Source organism: Clytia hemisphaerica, unplaced genomic scaffold (assembly GCF_902728285.1).
Source record: "Clytia hemisphaerica strain Z4C2 unplaced genomic scaffold, Clytia hemisphaerica genome assembly, whole genome shotgun sequence".
In the NCBI taxonomy this organism is placed as follows: Eukaryota; Metazoa; Cnidaria; class Hydrozoa; order Leptothecata; family Clytiidae; genus Clytia; species Clytia hemisphaerica.
This window is the reverse complement of record NW_027104138.1, coordinates 354,999-380,544: the sequence shown is the minus strand read 5'-3', so window position 1 is coordinate 380,544 and position 25,546 is coordinate 354,999. Positions and strand designations below refer to the sequence as shown.

The 25,546-nt window shown below is 33.8% G+C and overlaps 1 protein-coding gene across 1 annotated transcript; it reads left to right on the top strand.

Moving 5' to 3' along the window:
* The first annotated feature begins 5,023 nt into the window (after window positions 1–5,023).
* On the top strand, window positions 5,024–7,600 carry LOC136813712 (uncharacterized protein F54H12.2-like). The gene is made up of 3 exons (XM_067070213.1): window positions 5,024–5,038; window positions 5,148–5,257; window positions 6,907–7,600. The coding sequence occupies exons 1-3, from the start codon at window positions 5,024–5,026 to the stop codon at window positions 7,598–7,600; spliced, it is 819 nt and encodes a 272-aa protein (XP_066926314.1).
* The last annotated feature ends 17,946 nt before the right edge of the window (window positions 7,601–25,546 follow it).

Genomic DNA, 25,546 nt, shown 5'->3' with positions numbered 1-25,546 from the left:
CAAATAAACAACTTGACCATAAACATTAGTAACAAAAATTAATATTTTATATACAATATTTGATGAAATTTGTTTTGTTATAAACTTTATTTATTTATTTGGATGCTAAATTGAAATTGTTTGAATTTATTTTTTGAATTAAATTAATTCGAATTTTGATGTTTGACTGAGGCATTGTTGTTTTTATGGTCTTTCTGATCGACTTAAGCTGTCTGCTTTGTACTGTACGTTAAAAAATACTTATGAATGCTTTTTAATTTTGTCATGCAATACAAGACAATTGCTTAAAAATTAACTTACTATGGATCGGTTGATCATCAATTGTTTACTAATATTATGTTGAATGAAATGTTGTTTATATTTAATTTATTCTTTTTTCAAAAATTATCAGTGCAAAAGTTAATATATACCATAATTTTACACTGTTATACTCAGTAACTTTCTAAAAACTATTGCAATCTCTTTAGATAATTTTTTACCCTTTTCCTTTTTCAATTTTAGAACTTGTCATATCGAAAGTTCGTTACTGCATTTCGACCTATCACTAAAAAAAAACTAATCGAATGCGAATCCTGATTGAATGAAAATTTCTAATAAGAACTTCTGCAGGATAAATCCGTTGCACGATCGTCTCGAGATGGGATACGGGATATACAGGGTCAGTAAAAACCGTATTGGTGACGAGGCTTGCCGAGTGTAACAAATACCGTGTAACTAATATGAACACCAATGAACACTTCCATTATCAATACTGAAGTTGAAGAGGAATTGATTTCCCTAGAAGGTAGGCAGGTAGTCATATATTGCTTTCGAAAAATGTTCTATATTTATAGTACTCTTAGCCTACTTAAGTCCATTCGCTTAAACTGCACTCTTTTTTATCATAATGTAGAAACCACTCTCAAGGGAATCTAATTATGTTAGCATGGTTTCTACATGGTAGCAAAAATGGTCCTCAAAAAAAAAAAAAAAACCTATCGAAATTATTTATTTCCTCCAAAAACAGAATCGTCAACAACTGCAACCGATGATAGAATTACCGATCACATTACTAAAACAACAAAAGGTTTCTTCTGTCCTTACTGCAACAAGAAACTAAGCAGCTAAGCTAATCGCACATATCACATGCGGATATGCTCAAACGAAGATCAAACTGGTACGGGTAATAGTAATATCAATGACGAGGACCAGACTGCAGCTATCAACAAAACTGTGTATGATGGTGATGAAGACAACAACAACAACATCAGGTTGGTGCAGACATCCATGAACTGCACGGTAAAAATCTATCGAAGAAAGATGCAAGCAAACAGAGGGAACATCATTCCAATAATTGCTGATTTTAGAGAATTCCTTGATGTTATTCGCTCTAATGATTCCATCAAATTCTATTTTTCTGTCAAACTGCTTTACCATCAGGCCAGGGATCCAAGCAATATCACCAACCCTCATCCACACTTCAAATGTCTACATGTTTCTAGACGATGATACGATGATACCAGAACAAATAGAATCAGCACTAAAGAGGATAATAGACAAGAAGCCTACGAGAGAAATGGTAGTGGATGGGTTGTTGATCAATTGCTCTCTCATACATCCCCTTACCAAAATTCGTGTCATCGAAAAACTCATGTGTAAACGTTGACAACACAGATGAAAGATGTTTTATGTGGGCCATCCTAGCTGCTCTATACTCCTGTGAGAGGAATAGTCAGAGGCATACCCATTATCGTAAGCATGTGAGTAAGTTGAACTTCAAGGGAATCCCCTTCCCTGTCTTGATCAAAGATGTACCCAAATTTGAAGCCCAGAACAACATTTCCGTGCACGTGATTGGATATGAAGATGAGACCTTCTTCCCTCTGTTCGTGAGCAATAACATCGAAGATGGAAAAAAACACGTCAACTTGCTGTACTTCTCCAACGGTGAAGGATCAACTCACTACGCATGGATTAAAGATTTATCCAAACTATTAACTAACCAACTTTCAAACCACGATGGCCGAAAGTATTTTTGTATGTATTGCTTGCATGGTTTTTATAAAAGCTCGGTGCAAATAGAACACACAAAGATTTGTAAACAACATGGCGTGCAGGCTGTGTCTTATCCAAAAAACAATGGTAATAACGATGTAATTTCATTCAATAAAATCGAGCATCAACTGAAACTACCTTTCACAATCTATGCTGACTTCGAATGCTTCCTTGAGAAGATGACAGGGGAAGACGATTCTAACAAGAAAACAAAGAAGAGCAACATCCACAAACCGAGCGGATTCGCTTTACACATTCTTAGCTCAGACCCGCGATTCTACAAAGAACCGTTTGTTTACTTCGAAGAAGACGCAAGAGAAAAGCTTTTGGACAAATTGATAGAGGTGGCTAGTCTTAGAAAGATCTTAGCAAGAAAGATCCCAATGGAAGAGTTGAACAGCAGTCAGAAGAAAAACACAAAGAAACCAAAAATTGCTACATTTGTGGTAAACTATTCCCAAAAGGATGGACCTTCGATCGGAATCAAATCAAAGTCCGCGACCATAACCATGTCACAGGTAGGACCCATTTTTTTCCCATAATTATTCTTCTTAGGCTGACATTTTGAAAGAAATCTTATAACCTTTGTTTTACCTTCAGGAAAATACAGAGGCCCGGCACATTCGATATGCAACCTACAGCTAAGAATAAATCCAAAAAAATATTCCTGTCGTCTTTCATAATCTTAAAGGTTAGTCACTTAATATTATCTGCAATAAAGCCAGAGCATGGAAAGACATTCTGTATCGCACAATCAAGTGAGAAATACATTGGTAAGTTATTTTATTTCTATTATCCACCCCCCCCCCGACTCGTTTTCTTTTCATCTTTCTTTTGCATCCTTATACAATACTGTACTCTTTTTACATTAGGCTTTACAATCGGAGACATCACATTCATCGATTCGTTCCAATTCATGCCTTCGTCAATGGCTAAAGCTCGCTTCGAATCTCGCAAAAGATCAGTTCCATCAAGTCATTCGATATCTGAAGTCAGTAACTTCAAACAACGACGATAACAGTATGAATGTGGCAGGAAACGATACCAGCGGTGACTACAGAGACCATAGGTGTTATGAAGAACCTAACCTCCTCCCTCGGCAAATGAATGAAGTTGAAGAGCGCTTCATCCTTTTGACCAGAAAAGGTATATATAATTACGACTACTTCAATGACATCACGAGGTTTGATGAAACTTAACTTCCACCAAGAGAATCCTTCTACAGCACACTTTCGGATGAGAATGTGAGCGAAAAAGATTACAATCATTCGAAAAATGTAGGGAACAAATTCAAGGTAAAGGCTTTTTGATTTGAAACTTTGATTTTACGAATGAAGTTTCCTGTTTGTTTATGCGTAATAAATGAGAAGGTGAGATGAGATTCCTTATGACGGTGATTTTATTTATTGTTAACATTTTTCTAGATGGAAAGCCTAACGGACTATCATAACTTGATCATGGCTAATGTCTTCGAAGCCTTCCGTAAAAACTGTTTATGGCATTACCAACTAGATCCAGCTCACTATTTCACAGCTCCAGGGATGTCATGGGAAGCAGCTTTGAAAAAGACAGGTATCAATTTGCAACTACTTACCGACCCTGACTAATATCTTTTCGTGGAGAAAGGGATCAAAGGTGGCATATCGATGCTAAAGCAACGTTATGCAAATCTTGAAGATCTTCCGAACTACGACCCGACAACAAAAGATACGCATTTGGTTTATCTTGACGCCAACAACCTTTATGGATGGGGAATGTCCCAATCATTACCCATAGGTAAAAATGTAGTTTCTCTTTTCATGTGGTTTGTTTATTTCAATTCAACTTCATTTTTCTATCTATTTTTCTATCTAACTTTTTGTTTTTTTCTTAGGAAATTTTCAATGGTTAAAGGATGATGAGATTGAGCAATTCGATGTTAGCACAAGTTCAGATGAGTTAGAAGATGGTTTCATCATCGAGTGTGATTTAGGTATAGTAGGGGGAATTTTGTTCGATTTTTTGGAATCGCTTGACTGTTTTGTTAGAAGCACTTGTTATACATTTTTGGAAAGCTAAGGGGTAGGGGAATCGAAATTACTATGTTTCCAATTTTTTTTCGGACACTTTGGTGTGATTTTCGGACAAATATGACGGTCTCAGGCAAAAATCATAGGGTTAAAAATTAATGAAAATTTTAGCTCGAGAAAAAAGAGACCTGTTGTATATTTTTGGAAAGCTCTCAAAAAATTAAGATTAGATATATATTGCAAGTATAGGTGATTTCTGTACCTAACTCGAGATATTAACCCTTGAAAACCGTGTTTTTCAGCCAGAAACAGCTATTTTGTCCAGATTTTGCGCTTTTTGAAGCTCAATATCTCGAGTTAGGTACAGAAATCACCTATACTTGCAATATATCTCTAATCTTAATTTTTTGAGAGCTTTCCAAAAATATACAACAGGTCTCTTTTTTCGCGAGCTAAAATTTTCATTAATTTTTAACCCTATGATTTTTGCCTGAGACCGTCATATTTGTCCGAAAATCACACCAAAGTGTCCGAAAAAAAATTGGAAACATAGTAATTTCGATTCCCCTACCCCTTAGCTTTCCAAAAATGTATAACAAGTGCTTCTAACAAAACAGTCGAGCGATTTTACAAAATGCCCTCTACTAGTAAACGAGGAATGATTTACTCAAAGAATAATAGATATGATGTTCTGAAAGATTGAAGTGACTAAACATAAACTATCGATGAATGTTTTATTTTCGTCGTATTATCATACTATTTCAGATTATCCTGCTATCTTACACGATGCACACTCTGAATATCCACTGGCGCCAGAACGAATGGAAGTTGCAGAAGACATGCTTTCACCAAAACAAAAAGAAATTCTAAGAAATGAGAACACCGAATTCAAAAGTTATCCTAAACTCATACCAAATCTTTTCGATAAAAGAAAGTATGTTCTCCACTACCGTAACCTCAAGTGCTATCTATCATTGGGCATGAAATTGAAATCGGTAAGAAATGTTTTTCAAAGGCTATTTAGTATGAATGTATGCATGTGGTTGTAGTATTGGTGGTGATTAAATAGTGTATATAACCATATCATTATTAAATATTTTTCAGATTTCAGGAATCCTCACATTCAAGCAATCCAAGTGGTTGAAGCCACACATCGAGTACAATACAATTCAAAGAAGTCAATCGACCAATGATTTTGAGAAAGACTTCTTTAAGTGAGTCTAGGTAATGTTCTAGTTGGTGAGTTGGGGAGTTGGGGAGTTGCTAATTTCGAGTTGGGAAGTTCGTAAAACTTTACGGCGACCGAAAATTTTCTAATCTAAACTATTGTAGCCCAAAAGTACAAATTTCAAATTAGCCAGTATCAAACATATTATTGACTTTAAGATCATGAAAATGGTAAGGTGCTGGCTAGCAACGCCAAAATACTTAGTACTGTTATGTCATTGTCATAATGCTGACAACATGACACGTTCTTGTAAAAATATTGACAAAATCTTTAATACAATGATTGTCAAACTAATTCCCCAAAAAATATTGATCATACTGCAAGTGATGCTTATTGTATAAAAGGATATAAGTTGACAGTCATCAGCCTCACAAAATTCGTAGAGATAGCTTATAGAGCTAGAAAAATAATGACACTTTCTTTTGTCATTTTATCATTGGAATTATCAATCATTATAAAATACAATGGTTTTAAAGTCACTTTAACCAAAAATTATATTTATACTCAATGTGATGCAGGAAATATAAATGGATATGAATTGACAGTAGAAAATAGCTTTACATGCTCTCAGCGCACCTGTTTAAGGCAAATAAGCATATTACAGGTGGTATATGTATTATACGTATCATATGTGTTATATATTACTCTCATATTACATTTACTTTCAAAATCGTACTTTTGATGTATGTTATTCTTTTTCGGTAGCCGGTAATTTTTTAACTCCCCAACTCGAAACTAGCAACTCCCTAACTCGCAACTAGAATAGTTTCCAAACTCTCTTTAAGTTAATGAATAACTCAATGTTTTAGAAGACCACTCGTTCGGAAAGGGTTAAGCAGGTTTGTATTCTAAGGAAGAATTTAATGAGACATGATAATAGGGGTTTTAGCTTGATGGGTGAAATAATGCACGCTGTAAGCGTGCCTTTTAAACGATTATGACGATCTACATTGTTACGGTCCGATTTTGTTGAGGGATCGCTACTTATCACTACAAATTAATATATTAATACGTGTATACTTCAGAAAAGAATCCGTGAAAAATTGAAAACAGCATAGAATAAAAAGTGCATTTTATTTGTAATACCATTTGGATTGCGTTTTCTTTTGTTAAATTAATGCTTAGATTGGAAAAGTTATTTTCAATGCGTTTAGAAAATTTAAGGACAAATGCATTTTATTTGTAAAAGCAACTGAATTGCATTTTATTTTCGTGAATCCGTGGTTACATTAAAAATATAATTTTGATACATTTAGAAATCTAATAGAAAACGTATTTATTTAAAACAGCATTTGAAATGTATTTTCTTTCTTCAGGTTCAACGTAATCATTGACTATGCATTTTCTATATATTACAAAATCTAGTTTGGAAATACATTTTGATATTCAATGAATTAGAAATAAATCAAAGTTTTCAGTGCAGAATTTTATTCTCTTTTAAGGCATTTTCTATTCGTTTTCAACGGAATACGAGCATTTAGTTTCTGTAAGGGCTTTCTGGATGACTTATCACCAGCCCAATCAGCATCGGTGTAGGCTGATAATTCAACGTTTCTCGATTTCGACGAAACATAAACTAAAAAATGATCCAAAGTTCCTTGGATGTAGCGAAATACGCGTTTAACACCTTTCCAGTGTTCTTCACTTGGATGGGACATGTATTATTATTGCTTATCGAGCCTACATGGAAACTTTATTGAATTATGGAGACGAAGCTAAAAATACATCTCTAAGCATGGGGTTGTATACTAAAGATGTGGCATCAAAATTGGAGGTAGTAAAAACTGGAAGTGGGAATAAAGGTCTTGATGAGCGAAATGCGTACACAGTAAATAGTCAAATTGTAACGATTTATGGTCGACCCCACATTGACTTAGCTCACCAAGGCAAATTAATAGTAAACGGACTACCAATTGAAATTACACTACGTCGACAGAAAGATACGTTTTCATTGTTATCAAGCGATGACAATCCAAGTTATAAGTTCAAGCTTGTAGATCTTATCCTATGCGTCAAAAATATTGAACTCACTCCTCAAAGATTTCGTCAGATACAGCAAAATCTCGAGAAAGAATCCATTGTGTACCCAATAAATCGAGTGAGCATCAAGACACGTTCGATACCCGTAGGACTCGGAAGTATGAATTGGGAAAATTGCATCATGGGACAAATGCCTAACAGAGTGATTATTGGAATTTTTGAGAATGGTTCATTTAATGGATCTTATAAGAAAAACCCTTACAATTTCCAACACTTCAACGTATCAAATATTGGTGTTTATGTTATTGGTGAATCGCTACCTGGAAATCCAATGAAATTCAACTTTTAACGATGAGCCGTCGAGTTCTGTTGGTAATCATTGGGTTTTGCTGTATTTTGACCAATAATTTTTTTCGATTCATTTGGATGACCGCCGAAATTTTTCGGTATTCAAAAGAAGATAACATATTTGCTGAAGCAGAAAAGACGAAGTTTTCATTATTCAGCACAACGGTTTCAGGATATTTTCACACAAACATGTGGTGGGTTCGTCTTATTTGTTGCCTTTCATCTCGCGCGCAATCAAAGTTTTCGAAAAGTGATGAATTGATTTCGGGATAATGACACAAGACACAATGAGACTTTGGTGCGAAAGTTTATGAAGAAAGTATAGGGCTTCACATTTGACGGCTGGTAATTTTTTTTTTGTTGATAGTTAGAGTGAAAGAAATGTATTACTATATTAATTACTTGCAATTTCAAACTTTTTATAAATTCAATACAATCCATTTAGTAATAATGATTTTGAAAGAATGATAAATAAAATTACCATTGTTCCATTCATTCTGATTTTGGAAATTTCAAACTTAGCGAAACAAAATAATGATATTATTTCGATCACATGAGGAGTGGTATCATTCAAAGACATCAAATAAAATGTGCAGAAAATAAAAAGAATTCCGATCCATATTTTGTATATCGTGCGGAATAAACCGAAAATGAGGTACATATAAATAAATAGAGTTAAGATTATTTTATATCATCTTCAGAAAGATTGACTTCATCAATTCAACATGAATTCAGAAATTCAAATCGTTGAGTCTTCAAAGCAAGAAGAGCAAGAAAAAGTTAGCTACTTGTTCGAAGAAATTATTAATTCTCTAACTATATTTTTCAGGGTGAGCATTTAACTCACCTCATTTATTGGTCAATAGTAAACAATTGCTATGCGATATTGATGTTACATTTATGGAATTTCAATTCCTACGAGGACAGATTCGCATCTAAACAAGACCACGATGAGGACATTATAGGAAGAAGATTGTGCTGTGTGATTGTGTGTGTGATTGTTCATTGAGCTTGGGAAAAGGGAGAACAACAACAAGGTGGCGTAAGACAATGTGCAGAGGATAAGCTGTTGTACGATAAATAGGTATGTATCAAGTAAGATTTCTTTTGAAGAGCTATCAGAAATTTTTCTTCCTATAAACTACAAGAAAAAAAAATACTGTTTGAGGTTGTTGTGTTTTTTAATTATCATTGTTATTCAAAATTTTATTAAATGCAACTATTTTTTCCACTCGTTTAATTAATACTGGTCTGGGAAATGTAAAGTGTAATAGATCCAATCTGATGAAATTTTATTCTTTTGATTTTCCTTTCAAAAAAAGATGATATACAGCAAAAAAGAAATAACAATTTAAATTCTTCTTGCTATATTTTCAGATTGAAGGGTGAAGACGAAATCATGGACAGCAACAGCGACGGGGCGTCTACAATCTGTTTTACCATAAAGGCGAATACCATATTTGATGGGTGTGGGTGTCTCGGTTGTTGTATCAAATGTGCTGAATCGTTGGAATTCAATAGATGTCCACACTGTCAGACATGGTTTAGCACTTACAAAAGGATTTATCACAAATAAGGTAAAGCACGGTAAGAGTTAATTTTTCAAACTACACTGACAGCATGATTCACCGATCTAATACTCGATATGATATTCTCGATAGGGTAATGTTGAGATGGTATTATACTTATGTTATTACACAGTGACTTGACATTGAGAAGAAAATTTCTTTAAGCTAAGAGAGGCAAAGCAATATTTAGATCGATTTAAATGATTTTGTTTTTATATATTTTTCTCAGATAAAGGGTTGAATCATGTCTCTTTCAAAATGAAGCTTTTATATGAAAATTTTATGTGATTTTGCAAATGAGTAAATAACTCACTTACTCACATTTACTCATGAGTAAATAACTCGCTTACTCACATTTACTCATGAGTAAATAACTCGCTTACTCACATTTACTCATGAGTAAATAACTTGCTTACTTTGGCGGGAACTAATTTTGGCGAGCGGCGAAAATCTTAAAACAATTTAATTTTGGCGGGAACTTATTTTGGCGAATGACAGCGTAAATCTGTTCTATTTTGCCTTTTTTTGAGCAATTTTGATGAATTTCAGGGGTTATCTAGGCAAGGAAACAAAGAATTTAATTTTGGCGAGAACTTATTTTGGCGAGTGAGCAAAATTTTAATTTTGCGCCAAAATTAGTTCCCGCCAAAATAAGTTCCCTCAAGGATTATTAAATGTTTATTTAGTATATTCCAACTAATTGTTAAGTATCTTTAATTAGATAATTTTTAAGAAGAAAACCAACCATTCATTTTCATCCAAGCAGGTGACTTAAGATGGAGGTTTTTTCAAGATTGTCCCTAACAAACAGGTGATTTTCTTTGTCTTGTGAACTGTATAAATTTCCATGTAATTTGATTTCCACTTCACCAGATCTGTTCTACAGTCACAATGGTTTTTTTCACTTTGCAGACATTGTCTTTGCCATTTGCTCTTTTGTAAAGTTGCAACAACTACCCCACTTAGTGGTGTGGACGTTCAAAAACAAAAAGTATCGAGAGTTGAGAAACTTTTTGGAAATAAATTCCTACTGCACCTTATTAAGGGAGGAAATGCAGCAGGGAACAATGATGATGTTCCTAGAGTTGAGGCAGCAAGAAGGAGAAGAAGGTGGTGTGCGTCGGTGGGCAAAGAGAATCTTATTAGACTTTAATTGTACGTGTGGGATCTGTCGATGGTAAGTTTATTTTCTTTTTCTTTGTCCTTCTTTTTCTCTTCTCTTTTTCGTTTTAAATAATTTTATTTACCTCAGACTGGCTTGTTCTTCACTTTTAACAATTAACAATTGAAGACTTTAAACTTTAAACTTTAATCTACTTTGTTTTATTTGCATTATTTAGGAGTTCAGATGATGTTTGATGTCAGCGCTGTCTTCTAAATTGTTCTTAGGTATTCAAGCTTTAACTTAAAACATTCTCACAATTTCTTTTATTTCCCAGGCTCAGAGACGAGGATGGATCAACGGATCCCACAAAATGCTTGATATGCACGACGAACGAACGAAACGCTGTCCTGAGTGGGTGTGGGGATTTGTCATGGATGTGCAAGTATGCTGTTGATGTTGGATAAAAAGTGCCTTACTTGTAGAACCCCATTTACATCCATTAAGAAATTGTTTTATCAATAAAATAAACAATTTACATACATAAAATTGATTTGATTTTGTCTTTTTCTTTCTTTCCTTTCAATTACTGTAAATATTTTACAAGATATTTCAAACATCTACATCAGGATTTGAAAATAAAATTTAATACTTTTCAACATTAAATTCGTTAATTTCCATACGAGGTCAACAATACGTTTTGTCATCGACTTGTAGTGGATAGGGATTGTGAGTTTCAAAGAAATATATTTCTTAATCGATGCCTAGAGGAAGACAAGCTATGCAAGAAATCAGTTGCGAAAATCGTAAAGGAAATGAAAGAGGTAGGAATTGTTAAGAAATATTTCTGAAAATGGTTACCTAAAAATAATGTTTTTGAATCTGGAAATTCTTTCTTCCTTCCGTTTACTAATGAGCCATCAGGGGGCACATCTTTTTAGAGCGCCGAATCGAAAGTCTTAAACCAATGGCGATGTGAATTATAAACAAGTGATTAATATTATATTCTTGTGAATTTTATGTAGCGTTTATAACCTTTTTTGTCCAGAGTTTAATCCTCTAAATGAGGAACAGGGGGATATTTTACTGCCATTGCATTTAACGTTGTGGAAAATCCCCTTACCTAATTCTAAATTTTGAATACAGTATATAGCCCACAAAACGGCAATTCAAATTGAAATCTTTATAGTGAATTCAGGTAATAGCTAAAACGTTTAAAATTATAACAATTAAGCTTCAACATGTCTTGTTGCTGCTTTCCCAGATTATAATTTTCTTAAAATGCGTATTGGAAAACGCAACAAAAAAACAAAATGTAGAATTAGACTGAATTGTAAAGATATTTCATTTATTTTAATTTGTTGATGAATATTTTGTTTTTATTCATTTGTCGTTGTCTAAAAATGAATTGTTTTACGTTAGAGTAAGATCGAATGTGAATGGAGAAACAGACACATCTGTTCCTTTTTCATAAAGTTATAATTATGAATTTGTTTTTTATCTGAGTTGAGTTCTATTTGATTTAAACAAAATGATCACCATATAAATAATATGTAATCAAACATAAAAAACTTTCAAAATAATATATAATTATTTAAAGATAGATTTACAAAAAGATAACTAACGATTTTCAACACTGAAGTGATTAACATCGTTCTTTTTTAAATAATTTTAAATTGTTTGAACATGTTCAAATGATAATCTAAATATAAAAAACTTTCAAAACGAAGTACCGTTTTCAAAGAGATAACTAACAATTTTCAACACTGAAGTGATTAACATCGTTCCCTTAAAAAAAAATATTTTTAAACTGTTTTAAAATGATCACCATATAAATGATATGTAATCAAATATAAAAAACCTTCAAAAATAGTATATTCAAAGATAGATTTACAAAGAAGATAACCAACGAAGTGATTAACATCGTTCATTTTAGAAAGAATAACATTAAAAAAATGTTTCACCATATAAAAAATTCAAAATCACCTTTAAATTTTGAAAATCATAATGAAACACAACACACATTTTCTTAAATATATTTTGATTATTGCTTACACATCTGATGACTTTTTATGTTTCAAAAACAGTTTTTTACAATAAGATGCCTTAAAAAAGTATAGTAAAAGAAAACCAAACGCGATTTTCAGCTGTCAACCTTTCTGCACGAAGTATATAAACTGAATGTGACATACTCAGTTGAAGGATAAAATAAGATCTAAATCATAATGTGTATCTTTGCATTTATATATGAATACAATTATCTTGACGAGCGATTTGTATGTTTTTAGTGGTTGGCCTTACTAGGCCCTTTTCCACTATTTAGTAATTGAGGTGTACAACACTCAATGTAGGAAGAGGTTAAGTAGAAAGAATTGGTAGGTGGATAGTATGTAATAGGTTTGGATTGTGAATAGATTTTGGATACTATGTGACATGTCGTTAGAAGGTGTTTAGGTCTTTTATGACAGAAGAGGAGGGGTTTTGGTGTGTGTGGATGAAAATGTAGATTTTTATTTGATTTTAGACATGGATCTTATGATGAAGAAAGTTATGATTGTCAGAGGTGTTTTGGCTTAAGAAGCAGAGATAAAGATAATAGGTGTGTGTGCATGAAGAAGAAGATTTTTTTTGACATCGATAACTTTTTTTTTTTTTTTTTTATGGGTTGTGACTAGAGATAACTTCATGAGGAGTTAAGAGACGATCAAAGCCATTGAAGAACACTTCGTTGATGTGATAGACGTTGTGTTTTGGGATTTGTTTTGGCCTGAGTTAGCCAAGATTTAGCTAAGTTTTTTATTCTGTGATTGATTGATATGACTCTGCTGGAGTCTTGGAGAGTGGAGATTCTAGTGTATCTAGATTGATTGGTAATAATTCTTAGACATTTGTTTTGAAAGATTTCAAGTTTGTTTTGGTTTGATTTAGAGAGATTACATAGCATGGATGAACCATATTCGAATATTGGCCTGATGAGTAAGATGTAGGCTTTACGTTTGGCATTTAGATTGAAGTTTAGGTTGTTCATTCGAATGAGGTAATCGAGTTTTAGATGAGCTTGAATAATCTTTTTTGTGATGTGAGAGTTGAAAGAGAGATGGGTATCTAGTAACATGCCAAGAAATTTGGTTTCAGTCTTTCTGGTGATTTGATTGTTTTCGATGGTGTATGCTGTATTGGCATGAATACCTTTACAAATGCTAAGAATGATTGTTTTTTTAATGTTTATTTTCATTCTCCACTTATTGCACCAGATCAGTATATCATTAATCAGTTTTTGGAGATGAGGATTAGCTTTGGCAACTCGTTTGTCACCTTTGTGGAGTTGTGCCATAAGGGCTAGATCGTCTGCAAACTTGGATTGTTTGACTTTAGGATTGGTGGGTATGTCCACGACGAAGAGGATGAATAGAAGTGGGCTGAGACAGCTCCCTTGTGGGACACCGTTCTCAGGAGTGAAGATTGTGCTCTTTTGGTTTCCATTTTGGATAAAACACCTTCTATTCTCTAAGAAACTTTTGACCATAAATAGATCCTCGTCAGGCATTCTGAGGGCTTTCAATTTGTATAGGAGGCCTTTATGCCAGACCTTATCAAATGCTTTTTCGAAGTCTATGAATATTGTATCGGTTTGATGGTTTCTGTTGAAGCCTTCATAACAGAATTGGATGAGTTGGTATAGTTGATCATTAGTGGATCTTTTGTTCCTGAAGCCTGCTTGGTTAAGATCAATTTTGTTGTTGTCTTCAGCCCAGAATCTGATTATATCTGCTATAAGGGATTCAAAGATCTTACCAAGCTGGTTGAGTAGAGAAATAGGTCTATAGTTTGAAGGATCTTGTTTATTGTCTTTTTTGTGTAACATTTTGATTCTGGCAATCTTCCAGTTGTCTGGAAAGAAACCATAGTTATAACAAGAATTAAAGATGATGTAGAGAAGATCTGTCAGCGAAGGTTCGAGGTACTTTATAAGTATGTTTGTCACTCCATCTGTTCCTGGTGACTTTTTGTTCTTTAGTTTTTTAATTTTTTTTCGTATTTCAGCTTTCTCGATGAAGATTTGTATAGGCTTGTGATAGTTGTTGAAAGAGTTATACCAGCGATCGACAGTATTTTCATGCTCAATGTCGTGTACTGGGTTACCTTTAAAGATACTTTCTTGGTTCTTCCTAAAAACCTCAGCAATATCAAATTCAGATGTTTTGGTAGAGTTATCTGAGGGATCTGTGATATGTGAGATGATATCTACTTTTTTCTTTCTGAAAAGATTGTTGAAGGATTTCCAGGATTTTCTGGTGTCTCCTGATTGAATGTTGTTTATTTGTTTGAGAAGTTTTCTTTGTTCTGACTGTTGGATGTCTCGTTTGATCTCCTTAGAGATTCTATTGACATTTCTTTTGTCAATAGCGTTTCTCGTTCTTTTAAAGATTTTAATAAGTTTTCTTTTTTCCTTTATTTTATCTCTGATGTTTTTACTCAGTCCCTGGTTACTAGTGGTTATGGTTTTTGTTGGTATTTCGTTTTGGATGTCTGTTATGGTAGACTCGATACTAGTGATAAGGTTACATAGCCCTTGTCTAGAAAGATCATCGGTATTCAGAGATGAAAGACGACGATTGGTCTCTGTCCAATCTACTTGGTGGTATAGTGGAATATTTCTGGTGAATTTGGGTTTAGAGAGACTAGCGTCGATTTTGAATAAAATAGGGAAGTGGTCACTTCCTATATCTTCAAGTTGAGTAGGTGAAACAGATTTGATATATCTATGTCTAGATTTCCAGAGTGCTAAGTCGATCATGCTTTCGTTATGAGGAGGAGTATGGCTTTTGAAAGTTGGTTTATCGTGGAAAGATGTGGATATGTTATCACTAGTGATAAGGTCAAAAAGTTTTCTTCCTCCTGGGTTTTCTGATGGGTCTCCCCATGCTCTGTGTTTACAGTTAAGGTCTCCTACTAGAATAGATGTATCAGTGAGTAGTTTCGAAATTTCTATGTCCAAGTTCTCTGTTTTGGGGTTATAGTATGAGATGAGTTCTAATGGTTTGTCATCATGAATGAACTTAGAAATTATATATTCGTTCTTTTTCAGAGTGGCCACCTTTTCAGTTTTTGAGTGTTTGATAGTGTCTCTGAATGCTAAGATGATTCCCCCATGACAGTTCATGGGTCTTCGAAAGTCTTTTACCTTGTATCCTTCGAAATCTATTTTGGAGGTCTATTTATATAGAGAAAGGTTTCCTGAATCGATATAAAATCAGGGTTGTGGGTTTGAATGAGATCTAGTAGTTGTGTTTTTTTTGATTGGATACCTTGGATATTTAAATGAAGTATGGTAAGGATCATGATGGTAAAATATCCGAATTGCTGAGAATATGGAGATATTATGCAGATGAATTGTTTCTAGCTCGTGCAGGCTTTTTGACGAAGCCACAGTTGGCCATTAGTTGGTCTAAACTGTTTGTTTCAAGTTGTCTACTATACAGAGCAGAGATGTAGGATTTAAGCTTTGTCTGTGCTTTTGTTTCATCGTTGCAGTTTCTGGCAAGGTTCCAGATACCTATAGAGAGAGTCATAAGAGCTTCTGGTAGTTCCTTTAATTGAGAATGTTGGTTTTGAGTCTCTAGTAGAGTAAGCTTGTCTTCAAGTTGATTTATTTTATTGACTTGGTCTTGCAGATTTTTGTTCTCTTTTTTTAGGTTATTGTTTTCTTCTTCTAAGGCTTTAATTTTCTCCTCTAGACTGGTGATTGTCTGGGAGTTTTTGTTGATGTTGGATTGGTTATCTTTGGAAATTTTAGTGATATTAGCATAGGAAGATGTGGACGTATCAGAAGTCATATGGTTTACTGCTTGAGCAAGGTCTTTGATTTTTCTATTTTGTTTTGCTTCTTTCTGTTGAAGAAAAGCTTTTTCCATTTCATCTCTATAGGAAGGGCATCCTTTGTAATAAGTACTATGGTTGCCTTTACAGTTAAGACATTTTTTGGTTTTTGTCTTTTGGGCATGATGGTCTAGAGCAATCCTTTTTATGGCAATCTGTGCAAATTTTTTCTTCACAAGAATTGTGTTTAAAGGAATGACAGGATTTGCATCTAAAGATGTAATTCGATAAAGGGTCATACTGTTTGGCATAAGCAACTTCGTGGTTTATAGGAATTCGTTTGTCTACATGAGATTTGCATTCAAGGTCTTTTGTTGTGAATACTATGGTGCTGTTGTATGTTCGTTCAATATGAAGGATTTCAGTTTCTAGGGTGGTTTCTATTGAGGTTTTAATGTCTGAGATGTCAATTTCTTTGTTTACTTTCATTAGGCAATAGGAATTGTGATCGATAAAGTTTTTAGTAAGCGTGCATTTAATATAGTCATACATCCAGTTTTCTTTCGATAAAACTTTTTGGATATCTTTGCGGTAAATTTTAAGAGTAGTTCCTTGTTTTAGGTCTCTAGCATTAATGATTAGTGCATTTTTGGAGAGCTCATTAAATAGTTCTGTTGTATCTTGCGTGCATTATATCATTCTTGTATCTCGTGTGTATAAATATTGTTGGTTCAGTGTTTGGTTTTGTTTTTGTTGTTGTTTCGTTTTCAGTTGGAGATTGAAGAGGCCTTTTTTGTTGTTGTGTGTTTGGGGGTGGGGTTTGGGGGTTTGCTGTTGCAGGCATGCTGCCAGAGAGTCAGGGTGACTCAGCCTGGGTGGTTTTGATGACCTAACCTAACCCTAACCTTAACCCTAACCCTAACCTAAACCCTACTTGTGGTTTTTTCCAAACGGTTTTTTCCAAACGGAAGAAAGAAAGACGTGAATTTATGGCTTAATTAGACGCTTTCAACACTTAAGTGATTAACGCATCCACGAAGAAAAAGACGAGTCTCAGTCTATGTCCGGTTTCGACACTTAAGTGATTAACCCGGCCCGGTAGAAGAAAAAGATTTTTCAAACAATAACTTGATAAATTTTTCTGGAAGTAAACTTCCAGAGGGTTAGATTTTTGAGATCTAAACCTTGTACCCGTCGAGGTCATGTAGGTTTTCTCCGGTACCTTCAGTCACAGTCAAAAGTCCGAGGATCTTATGACGGAGGGTGTTAGTCTCAGACTGAGGTAACGTTTACTCGCCACGTTTGTCCGCACTAGAAACTCGTTTGTCCGCAATTCGTTTGTCCGCACTATACGTTTGTCTACACCACTGATAATTGATAGTTTGTTTTACCAAGACTTCTGTTCGCCTTGGTGTCCAAACACCAATTGTCCAAACATACAATTATCTTGATCTCTAGTGTAAATTAAATATAATTTAGAATTAAATAGGTAGCAGCAAAAATAAAGTTGTTTAATTACAATTAATTATATGATTACAACATCATTATGAGAAAATAATTAAAATAACCTACTAACTTACTGTGATTACTCACCAAAAGTGTGAAGGTTAAACCTTTACTGACAAACACTGTGTGCGTGTACTTTACAAGAACTCTTCCAAATATTCCTCCAAAACTTTACTCCGATTACCTTAATAAATATTTAGCCCTAATCTTTCAAATCCTTTATGAACTTGCTAACTTGCTTTCACGGGTACCAAAATCTTTTTGTTCGTTCAAAATATATTTTCTTTCTTAAATCCAATACTTTAAAGAAATAAACACCCCATTCTCACAGACCCTGTAGGATTTTTTTTAATTGGGGTAAAATATTGGACTGAAACTCGGGTGCACTGCATAGTTGCTAAGTGTCCCGCATCCTGCGGGATACGTACGCAAATCGACTTTTTGTCCCACTGTACTCCTGCATCTCCTGTGTGTCCCGCATTTTCAAATATTTATAATAATTGCACTGAAAGTTACACAAAAATGACAAAATACAACTATAAGCATGAGGAAGATGATTGATAAATGACAAAAAAAAAATTAGACATGTTTTTGTGATTTTCCTATCAAATCAGTGTTGACAAATTTTCTTACAGCCCTCAAACTCGATATTTTGCTCGCTTCGCTCTCACCTTGTCCTGCATTCAATATTTCGAGACTTATTTGGCAACTATGCGGTGGGGATTTAAATTCTTTTGTTTTCAAGTCAGAAAATTCAGTACTGATGGAAAAAATAGCATAATATTTTGCAATGAGGATTGGTTTATTTGATTACTTTCAGTGGGGACAAAAATTAGAGTATAAATTTACACAGGGACGATTTTTTGGCCGATTTGTTCAGTGGGAAGGGGTCCCAGTGGATCTGTGAGAAGGGGGTGTAAATAAGATTATAAAATTGCCTTATCATTTCTTTTGTCTTTTCATATTTTTGGCTATTAAGGTCACCCATACATGAGTTACTGTAGAATTGCTCGTCGCACGGCCACTTTTTTTCGTTAACTTTCATGGGATCAAAGCAAAAGCTTCGCAAATATCTAATTCGAAATCCATATACACGTTTTTTATATTATAATAAACTATATAAGAATATAAGGCTAAAATATTAAGAACAAGTTAAGAACATTTTTAGGCTCAAAACTTAAAAAATTAAGAACATCCGAAGGCTTCAAAAAATTTGGATGTTCTTATAATAAAAACGTGTATTGCGAATTTTTCTTTTTATTAATTCGAAAGATTTTTCATTCTTATTCAAAAGATTTCTCTTTTTGTTTATTCAAAAGATCTATCTAGCAAGTTTTTTCGACGCTTTTAAGCTTGTCGCTCGCTTTGTTTACTTGATATTTTTTCGCGTGCGTAGTTTAGTTCGAAACCTGTATATTAACTTGTAATACCTAAGTATATACTTATTTTCACAACCAAAATTTTAATCATAAGGGCTAGAAAATTCTCATCGATACACGTATGTTAGGAAAGTTAAAAAAGAATTAGCAGATTAATGTAAAAAGAGTCACTAAAAAACGTCGAGTAAAGCTGATTGGCTGAAAACTGAAGACATAAGCATACTTTTTTTTCAAAATGTGCAGAGTACTTTAGGCGTACAAACCTTTGCGAGCAGAAACTTTCGCGAGGACGAAAAATCGCGAAATTCACGACATTTACTTGAATCAAGACGTAAAATTGAGAATTTTCACTTGAAATAATGGCTTAGAGGGACAAATACTTCTTGGATTGGCTTGAAACATTTGGCCGTTCCTAGAATTTCTAAAGACATTTACTTTTGCGAAAAGGGTCAAAATTCGCCAAAATTGCGAAAGTTTCTGCTCGCAAAGGTTTGTACGCAAAAAGTATGAGGGTATCTTTGCATGTCTCAGCAAATCAGAGCTTTACTCGAAACTTTTTCGCGACTTTTTTACATGAATCTGATAATAGGTAACACGTGTATATTGTGTGACTACAGAAAACGGGACGGCGAAAAAGGAAACACAAAAATTACTTAAAACATAACCCCAAAAATAACCGAAGCTCCCATGAGCAAAGTTTATTTTATTTTGAAAATGAATGAAAAGTTTTTCAATGAAGAATAGTGTTTGGATATACACGTTTTTTTTATTAGAACACCTAAAATTTGTCTGAGCCTGGATGTGCTTATTTTTGTGCATTTTTTTAAGTGCACTTAAAATTGGTAAATTTTGGACAATATTTGACTCGCGATTTTAGAAAATCCAACCCTAAGTTCGGTTAAAACTGCTTGAAAAGAGGAAAAAATTGTAGTTTCTTGTCATTTTTTTTCCAAAATAGTCTGGGCATGTTCTTATGATGTTCTTAATTTGTCGACGAATTTCAGCCTCAATGTTCTTATAAACTGGGTTCTAATAAAAAATAAAACGTGTAATACACCTTTCCCGAGTTTATTTCGACTTTTTGAAAAACGCTATTCCAAAACCCTGCTATAATTGCATTTTAAGGACTCTGGCAATAGTCAAAAGATCGGTTACGAGATTTGAAGATAAAATTTTTGTTTTGAGTTCCTTGACATTTTTAACAAAAAATTGTCTTTATGAGTTGTTTCTGAAATTATTCTATCAAGAGTAATTAGCAATTTAATTACAAATATTACGTTATGAACCTTAAAAAGACGTTAATAAAACCCTCTTTTACAAAAAGTGCTAAGTTTTAATGGATAATTAACCTATTTGTTTCGATTTTCTTTAATTGTCTGCAAATGATTGAACTATCTAAAAATTTTCGGAAAATTTTTCTAAATTGATGTTTCAAAAGTTTTGACTCTTTTTGTACGAAAATTTGAGATGAAAAATTAGTCAAAAAACACTATTTTCCAGATTTTGAGACCAAGAAGCGTTTACAAAAATTTTCCGAAAATGCATTTTTAGTTTGGTTAAAGATACACCATCTAGTGCAAAAAAAAATTCAAAATCTTTTTTCTTTGCCGAAAATAAGCTCCTCAAAGCTGAATTGCTTGTCTTTGCAAATATCTTCATTTTCTTCTTCATCAAATTTTTCCAATGCAATTTTTGCAGTTTCAGATTTTAAGTGGGTGTAAATAATAATTATAGAAATGCGTTAGGGAATAAAAAAGTTTTCACTCTGATTTTTTAATTAAATTAAGTCTAATTAGTTCATAATTTCAATAGTTTTGCAAATCACCGCACACCCAAGCGTATTACTCTAAGATACACGAGGGAGGGGGTTGAAAAAATTTTCAAATTAACAATAATCAAATCACCAGATTAAAACTTTTGGTACAAAAATCACGGGCACACCCCCAAAATATTGGTCAATTTGTTTTTCCCGATATGTACTAATTATTGCATGACTTCAAATGCAATAAAAAAGTCTTTCCAATTTTATCCATTTTTTGTTTAGTTTCTATCCCCCGCCCTCTCCTCACCATCGCTTCCGGTTTCACATTCTTTTGTCTTTTCGAAAGTAGAACATTCGAATAAACTTTTCGAACAAAAAACATTCGAAATGGGTTTTGAAAAAAGAACTCGCTCAGGAACAAATTATCAAAACATAACAAGAAGATGGCCAAAATATTTTCGGTAATTTCTAGAGATGTTTTTTTATAAACTCTTACACTGTTGTGGTTTTAATGTTCTAGAAAATTATCAGGTGTTGTTTAGGCGTACAATATAGTAGTGCATCTTGGTTGCACTTTTGATTTATTTGGAATGAATGAATTTTCGGTGAAAGTAAGAAAAAATCACATAATCGAAACGTAAGTCATTGAATTTTTCAACCACCTACAAATTCCTGATAAACAGTAAGTCCTAGAAAATGAATCAAAACATAAAATTTTACACTTTTACAAGTGTGCTTCAAATTGATCTCAAATTCGATTATCAATTCCATAATCGAAATTCGATTATCAATTCCATATCGAAATTCGATTAGAATATGGAGAAATTCGAGTATTTAAAGCGAAATTCGAGTATTTAAGCGAAATATTTTTCTCAAATACTCGAATTAATTCGCTTAAATAATCGAATTATTTCGCTTAAATAATCGAATTTTATGTATTAAATAAGCAACTATTTCGATTAAATTCGATTAAATAATCGCTTTTATTTTTGAGAAGATCCCTTAGACGAGGATAGATCAGGAAAATCGAAAAATGCTTGAATGTTTGATTGGTGGTCGTGCTTAATCAGCATTCTTGCATAAACCTTATATTAGGATAGAAAGGAACTAGTGGTCGTGCTAGTATTTTTGAAATCATATTAGATATTTCGATCCAATCAGAAGCTCTCTGGTAGGCTTTTATACTCTGCGTGACAAGTCCAATCGCCGTTTCCAGTTTAACTCGATCGANCTTACTCTCGGGTAACTAATAACCGGGGATCGGAATAAGCGGAGGGGGGGGGTTGAAAAAATCTCAAAACTTAATAAGCAAGGGGGGGATTGGAATAAAAATGTCCTGGGTGGAAAATTTTGGAAAAGGAGGCTACTGCAGCAGAATTTTCAAAAACATTTTCCAAAAATATAATAATCGGGGGGGGGGGGGGGGGTGGAATAAGAATGTCCTGGATGGAAATTTTCGAAAGATTTATTAGCGGGGGAGACGGCTATTAGGTACCCCAGCAACTGGGAACTTTGTTTTCATTTGTCTATCTTTTGCTCACACTCTCGATTTCTTATAGCTTTGAACTTCATTCTAGCCCAAGCAATCAAAATCTCTAGCCGCTTAAGAACCTCCCTCATCTTATCTGTCTCCTTGTCAAAATGGTGATATCATACATAAATGATATATAGGTGATCTGATGCGCTGACAGCTGCCATTAAGCTCTGTTCCTCTCAAGATAAGTTCCATAGCAAGAATAAAACAAACGGGAGAAATAGTACAACCTGCAGGGATCCCAACCTATAATCTTTGCCATTCTGTTGTGAATGATCTTGTCGTGAAACGCATGACAAATTCATCATCAAATCAACAATCTCATCGGGGATCCAGAAATATCTCATTGAATACTCCAGCACCTTGTGGGGCACTAACCAAAAAGCATTTGCTGGAATGCACGCTTTATGAACGGTTTCATTGCTGAACTCAATTCTAATGAGGAAAATCCTGACCCTTTTAGCCAGGATACCAATTCCGTGTTACCCAGTGCGAAATGTCTGTTCTGAGTAATTGATTTGGCGTCCGCTTCTTTAGGAATATAAATTCCTCTTCTGTGTGTGCTCGTGGCTGATGAATTTCTTATCTCACGCCTTCTTCAGGATTAGGAAGAGCCACTTAACAAGTTTCGGAAATCTCTTATAAACTTTGTAAGGTACATCATCTTGTCATGGCAAGTTCTATATATCTATATATTTTAAGTCAACGTTCTTTTCTTTTGAATTCGCATTACCCAAGCATAGTAGATTCTAAATTTGAATGGAATTAACCTTGACCGGTGGATACGCATGCGTTAAGAGTAAAAAGCTGTTTAAAAACTAAGAAAAACGCTGGTGCTTGCAACAAAACTAGACGAGGATAGTTCAGGAAAAATGAAAAATGCTTGAATGTTTGATTGGTGGTCGTGCTTAATCAACATTCTTGCATAAGCTTTATATTAGAATAGACAGGAACTAGTGGTCGTGCTAGTATTTTTGAAATCATTTTTAGATATTTTGATCCAACCAGAAACTCTCTGGTAGGCTTTTATACTCTGCGTGACAAGTCCGATTGCCGCTTCCAGTTTAAACTCGGTCGATGTTTTATGCTTGGGTAATGCGAAGCCTTTTTTTCTCTCATCGAGCCTTTGAAGTATTTTATTTGCAAAAATGGTATATAGACTTGATTGGATTGAAAATTTTTCATTTTTTACGATTTGAAGTTTCAAAATCGAGATTTTCTCCATCGTTAAGTTATTTCTAGCCTCAAGAGATAACTTGATGCGTCAATGCATCAGAAACCTATTTGTAAGGACAAGACATTTCATTCACAAAACATCTTTCGTGAGCTCTACATTTGTTTAAAATTTTCCAGATTCTAGAGTTTTCTTAAAATTTCCAAGCAATGTTGAACGAAAATCGTATAATACTAGTTTTATTTCATAATTGGGAACTGAAAGTGCCTTAAACGGTTTTCATACCTTGTAAATGGGTTTTTGTCAAGCTTTTCTACCATTTTTAGTCCAAGTCTACCATTTTAAATCACGTAACGTTGGAAACAATTGCTAAAATTTTCAACATTATATTTGTAAGTCAACGTTCTTTTCTTTTGAATTTGCATTACCCAAGCATAGTAGATTCTAAATTTGAATGGAATTAACCTTGACCGGTGGATACGCATGCGTTAAGAGTAAAAAGCTGTTTAAAAAACTAAAGAAAACGCTGGTGCTTGCAACAAAACTAGACGAGGATAGTTCAGGAAAAATGAAAAATGCTTGAATGTTTGATTGGTGGTCGTGCTTAATCAACATTCTTGCACAAGCCTTATATTAGAATAGACAGGAACTAGTGGTCGTGCTAGTATTTTTGAAATCATTTTTAGATATTTTAATCCAACCAGAAGCTCTCTGGTAGGCTTTTATACTCTGCATGACAAGTCCGATTGCCGTTTCCAGTTTAACTTGGTCGATTCAGGATGTTTTATGCTTGGGTAATGCGAAACCTTTTTTCTCTCATCGAGCCTTTGAAATATTTTCTTTGCAAAAATGATATATAGACTTGGTCGGATTGAAATTTTTTCATTTTTTACGATTTGAAGTTTCAAATTCGAGATTTTCTCCATCGTTAGGTTATTTCCAGCCTCAAGAGATAACTTGATGCGTCAATGCATCAGAAACCTATTTGTAAGGACAAGACATTTCATTTCCAAAACATCTTACGTGAGCTCTACATTTGTTTAAAATTTTCCAGATTCTATGAGTTTTCTTAAAATTTCCAAGCAATGTTGAACGAAAATCGTATAATACTAGTTTTATTTCATAATTGGGAACTATAAGTGCCTTAAACGGTTTTCATACCTTGTAAATGGGTTTTTGTCAAGCTTTTCTACCATTTTTAGTCCAAGTCTACCATTTTAAATCACGTAACGTTGGAAACACTCTAAAATAGAAAAGAAAAAAAAGTGACGGAATTTTTTCAATTTTTCGAACATTGAAGTCAAATAAAAAATTTGCACTTGTAGAAAATTAGAAATCGAAAAAAAGTCTGAAGTTGAAGACATGCTCTGGAAAACTGGTCAAAAATATACTTGTTGCTAAAATTTTCAACATTATATTTGTAAGTCAACGTTCTTTTCTTTTGAATTTGCATTACCCAAGCATAGTAGATTCTAAATTTGAATGGAATTAACCTTGACCGGTGGATACGCATGCGTTAAGAGTAAAAAGCTGTTTAAAAAACTAAAGAAAACGCTGGTGCTTGCAACAAAACTAGACGAGGATAGTTCAGGAAAAGTGAAAAATGCTTTAATGTTTGATTGGTGGTCGTGCTTAATCAACATTCTTGCATGAGCTTTATATTAGAATAGACAGGAACTAGTGGTCGTGCTAGTATTTTTGAAATCATTTTTAGATATTTTGATCCAACCAGAAGCTCTCTGGTAGGCTTTCATACTCTGCATGGCAAGTCCGATTGCCGTTTCCAGTTTAACTCGGTCGATTCAGGATGTTTTATGCTTGGGTAATGCGAAGCCTTTTTTCTCTCATCGAGCCTTTGAAATATTTTCTTTGCAAAAATGATATAATAAAGACTTGGTCGGATTGAAAATTTTTAATTTTTTACGATTTAAAGTTTCAAAATCGAGATTTTCTCCGTCGTTAGGTTATTTCCAGCCTCAAGAGATAACTTGATGCGTCAATGCATCAGAAACCTATTTGTAAGGACAAGACATTTCATTTCCAAAACATCTTACGTGAGCTCTACATTTGTTTAAAATTTTCCAGATTCTATGAGTTTTCTT